Here is a 12,537-nt window from a genome sequence, read left to right on the forward strand (position 1 = left end):
GGTTTGTGTGATTACACTCTATGATGTCTGAACAACAAAATCACCGAACAACACATTTCTCAGAAAGTATCCTCATTGTTAAGCCATACATGACTGTATTTTGGATATTAACCCCTTATCAGATGTATTATTTGCAAATATCTTCTCCCATTCCATAGACTGTCTCCTTTGCTGTACAAAAGCTTTTTAGTTTGATGCAATCCCATTTTGTATATTTTTGCTTTCGTTGCCTGTACTTTTGGGGTCATAGCCAAAAAATTATTGTCCAGATCCAATGTCAAGAAGCTTTTCCCCTGTTTTCTTCTAGTAGTTTTACAGTTTCAAGTCTCATGTTTAAGTACGAAGCATATTTTGAGTTCATTTTTGCAGATGGTATGAGATAAGGGTCCAGTTTCATTCTTTTGCATGCAGACATCCAGTTTTTCCGACACAATTTATTGAAGAAACTACCATTTCCCCATTGTGTGTTCTTGTTATCTTTGTTGTTATCTTTGTTGAAGATCAATTGACGGTAAATGTGTGTATTTATTTCTGGGCTCTTTATTTTGCTCCATTGGTCTACATGTCTATTTTATGCTAACCATAATATTTTGATTACTATAGCTTCACAGTGTATTTTAAAATCAGAGAGTATGATGTCTCTAGCTTTGTTGTTGCTCAAGATTGCTTTGGCTATTCTGAGATTTTTGTGATTCCATGTGAATTTTAGAATTGTTTTTTCTATTTCTGTGATAAATGTCATTGAAATTTTGATAGTGACTGCACTGAATCTGTAGATTGCTTTGGGCTGTATGGACATTTTAACAATATGAATTCTTCCAGTGCACAAACACAGGATATTCTTCCATTTATTTGTATCTTATTCAATTTCTTTCATTAATGTTTTATAGTTTTCTGTGTATAGATTTTTCACCTCCTTGGTTAAACTTAATTTTTCAGATAGTTCGTTATTAATGTATAGAAATGCAACTGATTTTTGTATGATGATTTTGTATCTTGGAATGTTACTAGATTCATTTATTTAGTAACATTCAGTTTATTTTACAGTTTCAAAAACCTGTTAGAACTCTAATAGTTCTATCCATGAACATGGGCTATTGCTCTCTCTATTTAGTTCTTTTTTAATGACTTCCTGTAAAGTTTTATAACTTTCTGCATATAGGTCTTACACATTTTATTCCACTTATTGTTTGATATTTTGTTTCTTTTGTTGATATTGTAAATGATGTCCTTTTAAATAATACTTGTTGTTTCAAATATAACTGATTTTGTATTGCTCATATATTCAACCACTTTAAGTAAATCTATTTTTTTAAAATTGTGGTAAAATATATATGTAACATACAATTAACCATTTTCAGGTGGACACTTCAAGGATATCACCAACATCCATATCCAAAACTTTTTCATCTTCTCAAAATGAAGCTCCATATCCATTACATAATAACTCCCAAATCCCATTTCTCCCCATCCCTGGCAACCATCAAACTAGATTCTGTCTGTATGAATTTGATCACTCTAGGTACCTCATATAAGTGGAACTATAGGAATTATACAGTATTTGTTCTTTTGTATCTGGCTTATTTCACTTAGCATAATGTCTGACGGTTTATTCATGGTGCAGCCTGTATCAGGATTTCATTGCTTTTAAAGGGAGATGAATATTCCACTGTATGTATAAACTACATTTTGTCTATTCATCCATCCACTGTTAGATGTTTGGGTTGTTTCCACCTTTTGACTATGTGAATAATGCTGTTATGAACATTAAAACATATACAATAGCAATTGTATGTTGAACACAACAGTGAAATTGTGCATCCTTTTCCTTGATGTTAAAGAAAATGCTCTTAATATTTTCCCTATATAGAATGTTGTTGTCTTTTTGGTACATTCCCTTTATTGGTTAAAACAAAACAAAACAAAACCATCCCAAACCTTTCCAACTGTATCCTCTTGAATTCATGGTCCATCCTCTGCAAAATCCCTATCCTTAACATTTTCTCTAAGCATTCCCTTTCTTTTCTTATAAACCTTGTAACATATGCCTGGAGGTAGGTTAGGTGTAATCTTTGCTCCTTACTCTTCACAATTTCTTCCAGCTGATTATCTCACCCTGCTCCCTAAAATCCTCCAGCTTCTATTAAGTTGAAGGCACTAGGATAAGTGCTGTCCAACAGAATTTTGTGTGATGGTGAAAATCTATGCCTGTGCTGTCCAATATGATAGCCACTAGCCACATGTGACTACTGACCACTTGCAATATGGCTAGTATGATCAAGGAACTAAATATTTTATTTTATTTTATTTTAATGATTTAAATTTAATAGCCACATGTAGCTAATGGCTACCATATTAAACAAGAGAACCCTAGATTACAACACTTACGTTACTGTCATTTATAGATGTATAAGTCATTTTTCCCCTACATCTTGAAGATTTTGGTAGTTGGAGAAAAAAATCCATGAACCAAAATTATTCTTATCATAAATCTTGGTGATTGCCATTTCATGGAGATAATACTATCAATACTCTGGTTTCTTAGTTTCTGGACTTCTGCTCCAATGATCTTATCTTCTACCACCCTCAGCTTGCACTCCCTTTCTCATTCTGAATCCAGTGATTATTTGACTCCACTGTGGCTTCCAAACCACTGACCAGCCTACCTTTTCACTGTTCATTATCTCTCTCCTTTTACTTGGTTTAGCTTCCTCATCTGTCAATAAAGCAACTCTCATATTTTCCGTCTTTCACCTCTCATGCTACCCTTAACCCCTCTGGTACAAAAGCCTCGAAAAATCCCAACTCTGGTTAAACACAACTTTTGGCACTATTGAAAGCTTATGCTGAATATCTGAACCTGGCTGGAGAATACATAACTCTGCTGACTGGTTTTACTTTAAATTAATGATAAAAAAAGTCTTAAGCAGATGGATCCTACATAAAGTCTATCAAACCTATTACGTTTTCTTAGTTAACGCACTCTCACACTCTCCAGATGGCTTTTACATCCTCTCTTCTTTCTTCAAATCTCCAACACCTCTCCCATATCACCTTAACTAAAGACCTTGCTTTTTTATGTCTGAGGAAACAAAACAATCAGAAGAACTTCTAAGAATCCCACCACGAAATCTACCAACTTACCTGCATCTGTAACTAAATGTGTTCCCTTCTCTGCTGTTAAAACGGATAAACTATTTATTATTTATTTATTTTTGAGACAGAGTCTTGCTCTGTCACACAGGCTGGAGTGCAGTGGTGCGATCTCGGCTCACTGCAAGCTCCGCCTCCTGGGTTCACGCCATTCTCCTGCCTCAGCCTCCCGAGTAGCTGGGACTACAGGCGTCCATCACCACGCCCGACTAATTTTTTTGTATTTTTAGTAGAGACGGGGTTTCACCGTCTTAGCCAGGATGGTCTGGATCTCCTGACCTCATGATCTGCCCGACTTGGCCTCCCAAAGTGCTGGGATTACAGGCATGAGCCACCACTGCACCCGGCCTAAAATGGATAAACTCTTACTGATACACTAGAATACTAGATCTAATTCTCTTTCATCTCATCAAGCATATCACTGGTGTAACTCTCATTCTCTTGTCATTTTTTTAGTTCTACTAGATTATTGCCACCAACATAAAACATATTGCCATTGATGCCATTTCCAAAAACAAAACAAAATACAACAAATCTTTGGTCTCACATTCCCTTCCAGGTACCATATTTCTCTGCAAACCACACTGCAGCCCTTTACAGTAAAATTCCTCAAAAGCATTCTCTATACTTGCTGTCCCACTTCTTCATCACCATTCTCTCAACTCCAGTCAGTTTTTCACCCCACTTCTCTACTGAAATCACTCTTCCCGAGGTCACCAATCCTTTCCAATTGTCAGGTCATCTCAAACTTTGCACCTTATTCAAATTATTAGTAGCATTTGACAAAGGTGATCAATTTTTATTGAAACATTTTCTTTACCTGACTGTGAAAAATGTGTCCTACCCATAATTTCCTTTGTTGATTTCTCCTCATTTTTCCAGTCTCTACTTGGGAATCCTGGAGGCTCCCAGGGCTTTTCATCTACGCTCCCTCCTTAGGTAATCCTATCTAGCTTCAAATAGTTTACATTGATGATTATAACAATCTCTCTCTAGCCCCAACCACTTCCTTAAACTTGTACATCTAAGTCTGACCTTACATTTCACATGGATGTTTACTAGCCAACTCAAACACAGTATGTGTAAAATAGAACCCCAGCCCACAATGGTCCTTCTCCATACCTCTCTGAATATAAGTAAACAGCACCTCCATTATCTGATTCATGCCACCTCTTTGAAATCATCTCCTACCACCGGGTACCTTCCTAGCTTATTCTACTGTCAACACTGACCACTCTGCCATTTGAATGTATCTGGGCCTTTTTACTTGTTATTACCTCTACTTGGAATTCTCTTCTCCCAGATATCCAAATAAATGGTTCCCTCAATTCCTCCAGGTCTCTACTGAACTGTCATTTATCAACGATTCTCTTACCATGTTACATAACACAGTATTGTCCTGCCTTCCTTTCTACTTTTCTTCAGGGCATTTATTGTTATATGTCATTTATTTATTTGCAATTTATTTTTCCGCAGCAGAATGTTAGCCGTATGAAAATGGAACTTTGTCTAGATCATTCACTATTAAATGTCAAGCAATTACAGAGTGCATAGCGCAGTATGAAATATTTTAAAATACAAACCATCAAAAGTTTTATTCAGATAAATAATGAAGCTGTTACCAAATAAAAATTATTATTTTCCACACAAATACATAAGGGAGGCAATGAAAATATCTTCAAGGAAAATAAAAATTAACTTCAGCAAAATCTACCTCATTACTAAACCAAATCATAAATAAAAGTATAGGACTGGGCGTAATGGCTCATGCCTGTAATCCCAGCACTTTGAGAGGCTAAGGCGGGAGGATCACTTGAGGTCAGGCATTCGAAAACAGCCTGGACAACACAGTGAGACCCCATCACTATAAAAACTTTTTAAAAAATTAGTTGGGCATGGTGGCATGTGCCTCTAGTCCAGTTACTTGGGAGGCTGAGGCTGGAGGATCCTCTGAGCCCAGGAGTTGGGGGCTGCAGTAAGCTATGATCGTGCTACCAGCCTGGGTGCAAAATATAAAAATAGAACTTTTTTTCACAGAGTATAATTCTTTTCTCTAAAGCTTTAAAGACATAATTCATAACTGTATATTTATAATCATTTCCATTCCTCCATGAAATTCAAATTTTAAGAAAAGACAATAAGGCCATAATTATTAAAAAGAATTTTTAAAGAAAACCCTTCACACCCAGGTGTTTCTATAAAATAGAAAAAAGAAACATAAAAAGGATCATAAGCTTTTCTATACTAATGTTTTTCCAATATAGAAATATACACTGGTTTTCATGGGAAACATCTGTCTCTTCAGATACTATAAAAAGCAAAAGCAGCACTTTGTTAATTAAAAACAGTTATATTTTAGTAATAAAAAAAGTTTTAAAAAGTCAGTCATAATTTTAGCACAGAACCTTAAAAACACATTGATCCTCTGTACAAAATGTAATAGATTCTAAACAAAATAATTGCTCTTTAACATTAAAGAATAGTATTGAATATAAATAAATTTAATTGAACATAAAATTTTACTTATATAAAATATAAATGAAAAATACCTGAAAAGATTGAGTACAGTATCATGTTACTCAAATACGAAAATACACAAATTTGCAGAAGTCAAAATTCATACTCTGATCTTGTATAAGTAATAGAACCAAATATGATTAACGTAATATCAGCATGTGCAGCAACAGCAAATAATTCCATGTTAATCATCAAGTTTTCCATTATTCCTAAGGAAAAAACTTAAGATTTACTCACTAAAAAATAATGGAAATTGAAATCAGTAAAATTTTTTTGAAACCTATGATTTAGATATGCCTCAAACTTTCCAAAAGCATAATCTTTACGATTAAATGCAATTTTTTTGTATTCATACCTTCCCATCAGTTGAATGTTAAACACTATGTTGTCAAAGATACTGAAAGTGTTTCAACAAAAATGATTTTCTAAGGAGCAAAAACTAACTACCAAGCTGTACCCAAAAATTACCTTATACCCAGTGCACTGCTTAAGGAGAAAAAATGTAGGTATCAAAGAATAGAGTACAAAGCAATTTAAAAATCCTTACTGATTATCATTATATTAACTTTAATAAGAATTACAAAGGAAATGAATATATCTTTCCTTTCCACAGGAAGTCTAACCTTTCATTAACTAAAAAATATTACTCACCGCCCATGTTTTAGTCAACCTGAAAATTGGGGCACTCTGTAGGCCAGAAACCACTGCCATAAGTGCATGAAGGTTATTCAGCTCATACAGTTTCTGAAGATTTAAAAAAAAATGAGGGAAAGGGATGAAGAAGAAACAACATGAATACAAGAAAATTTAGACTAACAAGTACAATCTTGGCAACTGGTAGTGTTCCAGCATATATTACCTTCATTACTGAAAACTGTCTTTAGAGTACCCACTGTGTTTACACTAAGTTGTTTTGGTGCACAACAGAACTTACATGTTCTACCCTGGCATTGTCCCCAAACTCTGGGAATAAATCTACCTCTAGTTGAGTAATACATTAAGAAAACCAAGGTTATGTCTCATTATCAAGTTTACATGGTATGATCATGAAAGCTGGTTTCTAGTAAACAGTCTCCCTTATACTGAACTATTACTAAGCCTCTGCTTTATGTTTCAAGTTTCAACAAAGGGTCAACATCCAGGATTCTGATTTGGTTTCCCATCTAGTACTCCCATTATTCCAGGGCAAGGGTGAAACCTGCCTTTCACAGTACAGTCCCCCTCAATTTTCTGCTTCCTCCTACCCAAATCCCCATATCCTTTTTCCCTCATTCGTGCTGAGACATTGATTTTACAGTCCGCATGCATAAAACTCCCACCTAACACTAGTTTCCAGCACTTTCCCATGAGATCTGCATAACATTTATTGCTAATTTCACAGATTTTTAAATACTACCTGATGCTTACATCCTGCAAGTCCTGTCTAAAAACCAGTAATTTTACAACTGTCCTAATCCTACAACCAGGTAAGCCCCAGGTCTAGAAAATGCTGTGGATAGAGCATTTAATTGAAAGCCCAAAGAAAACAAATAAAAACAAAATAAATTAATAACACAAAACATAATATAAGCCTTCATACAAGGTTATATAATCTAACTGGGAAACCATTCAACGAATGTATTTTAAGCATTTATTATACTAGGCATCATATTAGACTGCATATACAAAAATGAAAAAGACCTATCAAGAAGCTTCAGTCTAGTGAGACAGACATGAAAACAAATACAAATCCAATTTGCATATTTCTAGAATAAAAGTATATACAGGGTCATATACATAAAAGTATATATAGGGTTCCACAGAACAATCAGCCCCTAACTTTGTCTGAGAGATTCAGATTTCCAGAAACGACACTTGAGAGTGAGGGGCTATGAGAAAGAGGGAATACAATTTACAAAAAGCACAAAGGCATGAAGGTGTCTGGAAAATGAATATGAGAAGTATCAGAGTACCAGAAGATGAAAACAGAAAGGGCCACTTTTACATGTGAAGCCTCTTAAGAGGCTAGATTTGCTCTCATAAGCAGTAAGAACTCCAGTGGAGGATTTGGAGAATTTTTAAATTTGAGAATGATATAACTGAATGCCAGGCATCGGTTCACAACCCTTTATCTGCAATTCTGAGATTTCAAACCTGAAAAATCAAAGTTTTGTTTATTTGGTAATGTGGTCTCAGGTTCACTAGGTGGGAAAATCTAACCTGATGTGAGGCTAATGAGAGACTTCATCGATCTCACCTAAGGTGAATAATTACATGTTTTGCTCCAAAAATATTAAGTGTGTTTGATTTCAAGGTATTACATAAGCAGGAGGCGGAGGTGATTGTGATGAGCATGCCACAGATGGTATACGAACTATACCACCTTTCTAAAATCTGGGAAAAAAAGTGTATTCCTAAATATATCTGGCCCCAAATGCTTTGGGTAAGATATTATGGATGTGTACTACATTTTGGAAAGATCAGGGAGCAGAAGGTGGCATACAGGAAGGGAATCAGTTCAGAGACTACAGTGAGAGATGATGAGAAGGATCTGATACATTAGTGTCAGTGGAGTTGAAGAGGGGGAATGGATTCAAAATTTAGTAAGGACTACATACCAGAAGTCTGGTAAATTAGACACCTTGACCTACTCTTCCAGTGAAAATAATTAAAAATATTGGGTAAGATATGAAACACATCTTATGAAAATTCACTGTAAAGCTAGCAATAAAGTAAGGAATACTTAGGGCCCTAAAACTAAGGAGAATCCAGAGACGTAAGCTGAACACCAAAGCTGGCAATCCCTTGGAGGACATTTGAAAATCTGGTTAGCTTTCCGAGCTTCCTGGGACACATTGCCCAGGGCCTAATCTATGGTGGGGGTTCCAATAAGAGACTCTCATTGCATAAAGCAGAGACACTGAAGGACTCATTGCCTGAGTGTAAGGGCAGGATAGAAGTAATCCTCACCCACCATCAAGAGACTGCCAGACAACAATGCCTGTTGTGAACCTTAGTGCTAAGGGAAGAGGGGAGGGGTCTTATGGAGGTTTGCAGCCCAAATAACTACTTCATAGTAGGAATAAACAGAGGCCGGGCATGGTGACTCACACTTGTAATCCCAGCACTTCTGGAGGCTGAGGCAGGTGGACTGCTTGAGCCCAGGAGTTCAAGAGCCTGGGCAACATGGCAAAACCGTGTCTCTATAAAAAAACACAGAAATTAACTAGGCACGTGGTGGCATGTGCCTGTAGTCCCAGCTACTGGGGAGGCTGAGATGGGAGGACTGCTTGAGCCCAGGAGGCACAGGTTGTGATGAGCCGTGATTGTGCCACTGCAGTCTAGCCTGGGCAACCCAGCAAGACCCTGTCTTAAAAAAAAAAAGAAAAAGAAAAACGACAAAAACCTCATGCTGAACTAGTAGCTTCTGCCTAAGATGCAGAACAACATGAGAAACCATTGTTAAAGCCATAACGGCAAGAAAACAAAATAGATACAATTTAGAAAACCATTTTATTAAAGACACTGGAGAGCTGTGGACACAAAGAACACAAATAACTAAATTCCAAAATAAAAAAAAAACAACAGCCTTTAAACAGTTTTTTCCCCCTGAGGGCATATGCTGAATCTCTACAAGTCTAGGCAAAGATGAAGCCTCCGATAGGCAGATTTTGCTAAAGTAAAATCTGTGGGCTGGTATAATAGACTAGAATCTGTAGGAGTCTCAAACCTAGAGTTGGCTCTGTGTCCACTGATTCACTCCTAATGGAACTTTCTTTACTGTGTGTCAGTGCTGGAGGCTGACAGCTGGGTTAAAAAGCAGAGAGAGATCTCTGGGACTTAGATCCCAGGGTCCTACTACAGCAAGGGGCCTGTACCATACAAAGTACAGATTTTGCCCTGAGTCATTTGTGACCAGAGGTTATTTGAAACTAACTAAAGCTAAAACTCAACCCTATCCACTTCAATTCCTAATTGGATCAGAAAAATCAGCTTCTCTCTCTTTTTTCTTTTTTGAGACGTGGTCTCGCTCTGTTGCCCAGGCTGGAGTGCAGTGGTGTGATCTCGGCTCACTGCAACCACCGCCCCCCAGGTTCAAGTGATTCTCCTGCTTCAGCCTCCCGAGTAGCTGGGACTACAGGAGAGCCCCACCACGCCTGGCTAATTTTTGTATTTTTAGTAGAGACAGGGTTTCACTATGTTGACCAGCTGGTCTCAAACTCCTGACCTCAGGTGATCTGCCCGCCTTGGCCTTCCAGAGTGCTAGGATTACAGGTGTGAGCTACCATGCCCAGCCAGAAAAATCAGCTTCTCATTCTTGTTCCCTCACACAGGATTGGGCTTAACCACCCTGGGAGAAGAGAGTATTTACTCCAGTCTCTACCGTTCTTTTAAATATAATGTTTAAAGGTAGAAAAGTCAAAAGCAAGAAGTCAAATCTGCCTTTATTTTCAGGTAACACGATTGCGTATGTGGCACCAAACAATTAGAAAATGAGACGGAAATTCATTTACAATAATATCAGAACATTGGCTGTCTACTAGAAATAATGATATGCAAGAGTACTTCACTGAAAATAAAGCACTGCTGAGAGAAATTAAAGAAAACTTAGAGATAAACCATGTTTGTGGATTGAAAGTCTTAATGTTGTTATCAATTCTTCCCAAAGTGATCTATAAATTCAATAAAATCTCAATCAAAAATGCAAGCAGGCCATATTGTAGAAATTGACAAGCTACTTCTAAAATTTCCACAGATATAAAATGGAGATAGCATAGCCAAGACAATCTTGAAGAAGAAAAAAAAATTAGAACACTATCAGATTTCAAGGCTTACTACAAAGCTACAGTAATTAAGACAAAGAGATATTGGAATAACAATAGACAAATCAAAGGAACAGAAATATACCTACACATATTTGATCAAGTAATTTTCAACCAAAATGTCAAAGCAGTTAAATAGAGAAGAGAATGGAGTTAGCACAATTAGATATTCTTTTTTTTTTTTTTTTTTAATTGAGACAGAGTGTCGCCCAGGCTGGAGTGCAGTGGCGCGATCTTAGCTCACCACAACCTCTGCCTCCCAGGTTCAAGTGATTCTCCTGCCTCAGCCTTCTGAGTAGCTGGGATTACAGAAGTGTGCCAATACACCTAGCTAATTTTTGTATTTTTTAGTAGAGTTTGGCCAGGCTGGTCTCAAACTCCTGACCTCAAGTGATCTGCCCGCCTCAGCCTCCCAAAGTGCTAGGATTACAGGTGTGAGCTACTGTGCCTGGCCTAGATATTCTTATGAGGAAAAAAAATGAACCTTAACTCCTACACCTTCCACCATACACAAAAATTAATTTGGCTGGGTGTGGTGGCTCACGCCTGTAATCCCAGCACTTTGGGATGCCGAGGTGGGTGGATCACCTGAGGTCAGGAGTTCGAGACCAGCCTGGCCAACATGGTGAAACCCCATCTCTACTAAAAATACAAAAATTAGCCGGGCGTGGTGGTGCATGCCTGTAATCTCAGCTACTTGGGAGGCTGAGGCAGGAGAATCGCTTGAACCCAGGAGGCAGAGGTTGCAATGAGCTGAGATTGCGCCATTGCGCGCCAGCCTGGGTGACACGAGCAAAACTCCATCTCCAAAAAAAAAAAAAAAAATCACTTCAAACTATAATACTTCTAGGAGTGATCAAAGGAAAATGTCTTTATGACCCTGGATTAGGAAAAGATTTATTAAACAAGACACAAAACACACTAACCACAAAGATAAAAATAACAAGTGGGACTTCATCAAAATTGAACAGTTCTGCTCACTAACCAAAAGACAGCATTAAAATAAAAATGCAAGGCATAGACTAGGAAAAAATACTTATTTCTGAAAAGGGTTTGTATTCAGAATACATTAAAAAAATCCCTACAACTTGATAAGACAAACAATCCTATTAAAAATATGGGCAAAAGATTTGAAAGGATAGTATCACAAAACAAAATATCCAAATGGTCCACATACATATGAAAACATACTCAACCATCACTATCATCAGAAAAATACAAATTAAAACCACAATAAGATACTATTACACACCCAAAAGAAAGGCCAAATTAAAAAAAAAAAAACTAAACACCAAGTACTGGCAAGATGTGTGGAGTAACTGGAAGACTCTTATTGCTGACTGCAATTTAAAGTGGTAAAACCAACCGGGTTATGTTGGAAAATAACAATATTTGGCAGTTTCTAATAAAGTTAAAACATATTCCTAATCTATAACCCAGCAAGTCCACCATTCCTAGGTATAATCCAAGAAAACTCAATGCATACTCCACAAAAATGTTCATAACAGCTTTATTCATAAAAGCCAAAATAAAAACAGTATGTGCATTAATAAGCAAATGATAAAGAAATTGTGTAATATCCATACACTGGAAATCTACTTAGCAATAAAAGAATTATCAATAACATGCAATGTGGATGAATCTCAACAACATGGTGAGCAAAAGTAGTCAACCACAAGCAACAGCTTTCTGTAGGATCCCACTTACATAAATTCCCAGAACAGCCTTCATCTATATTGTAGCAGTGGGGTGTGTTGGCAGGGCAGTATGGAGGAAATGTTTGGGAAAATGCTTGAAGGAACTTTGTTGCAACATGAAGGGCCTTGTGAGAAATGGGCCCTTACCAGACACTGAATCTGCTGACACCTTGATATTGGACTTAATCCTCACAGTTCTCTAGAATGTTCGTTGTTTATAAATGTTTGTTTTTACAAGCCACCTAGTTTACGGTATTTTTGTTATAGCAGCCAGAACAGACTAAGACAGAAATTAAGGATCAGTAAATCTGACTGCTAAAATTAAGAACATGTAAATCAGAAAATATGAAAAAAGTGGTAAGACAAGC

General features: G+C 36.9%; 1 protein-coding gene across 3 annotated transcripts in view; it reads right to left on the reverse strand.

Annotated features, from left to right (window-relative positions):
* RALGPS2 (Ral GEF with PH domain and SH3 binding motif 2) overlaps nt 1-12,537 on the reverse strand; it is a 193,656-nt gene that overhangs the window by 93,661 nt on the left and 87,458 nt on the right. For all 3 annotated transcript variants that reach the window (XM_002809758.6, XM_002809757.6, XM_063716877.1), the window contains exon 7: nt 6,322-6,414. In XM_002809758.6, the coding sequence (XP_002809804.1) occupies nt 6,322-6,414 (93 nt within the window). The remainder of the gene's footprint in view (nt 1-6,321; nt 6,415-12,537) is intronic.

The sequence above is a fragment of the Pongo abelii genome, chromosome 1 (assembly GCF_028885655.2).
Source record: "Pongo abelii isolate AG06213 chromosome 1, NHGRI_mPonAbe1-v2.0_pri, whole genome shotgun sequence".
NCBI lineage: Eukaryota > Metazoa > Chordata > Mammalia > Primates > Hominidae > Pongo > Pongo abelii.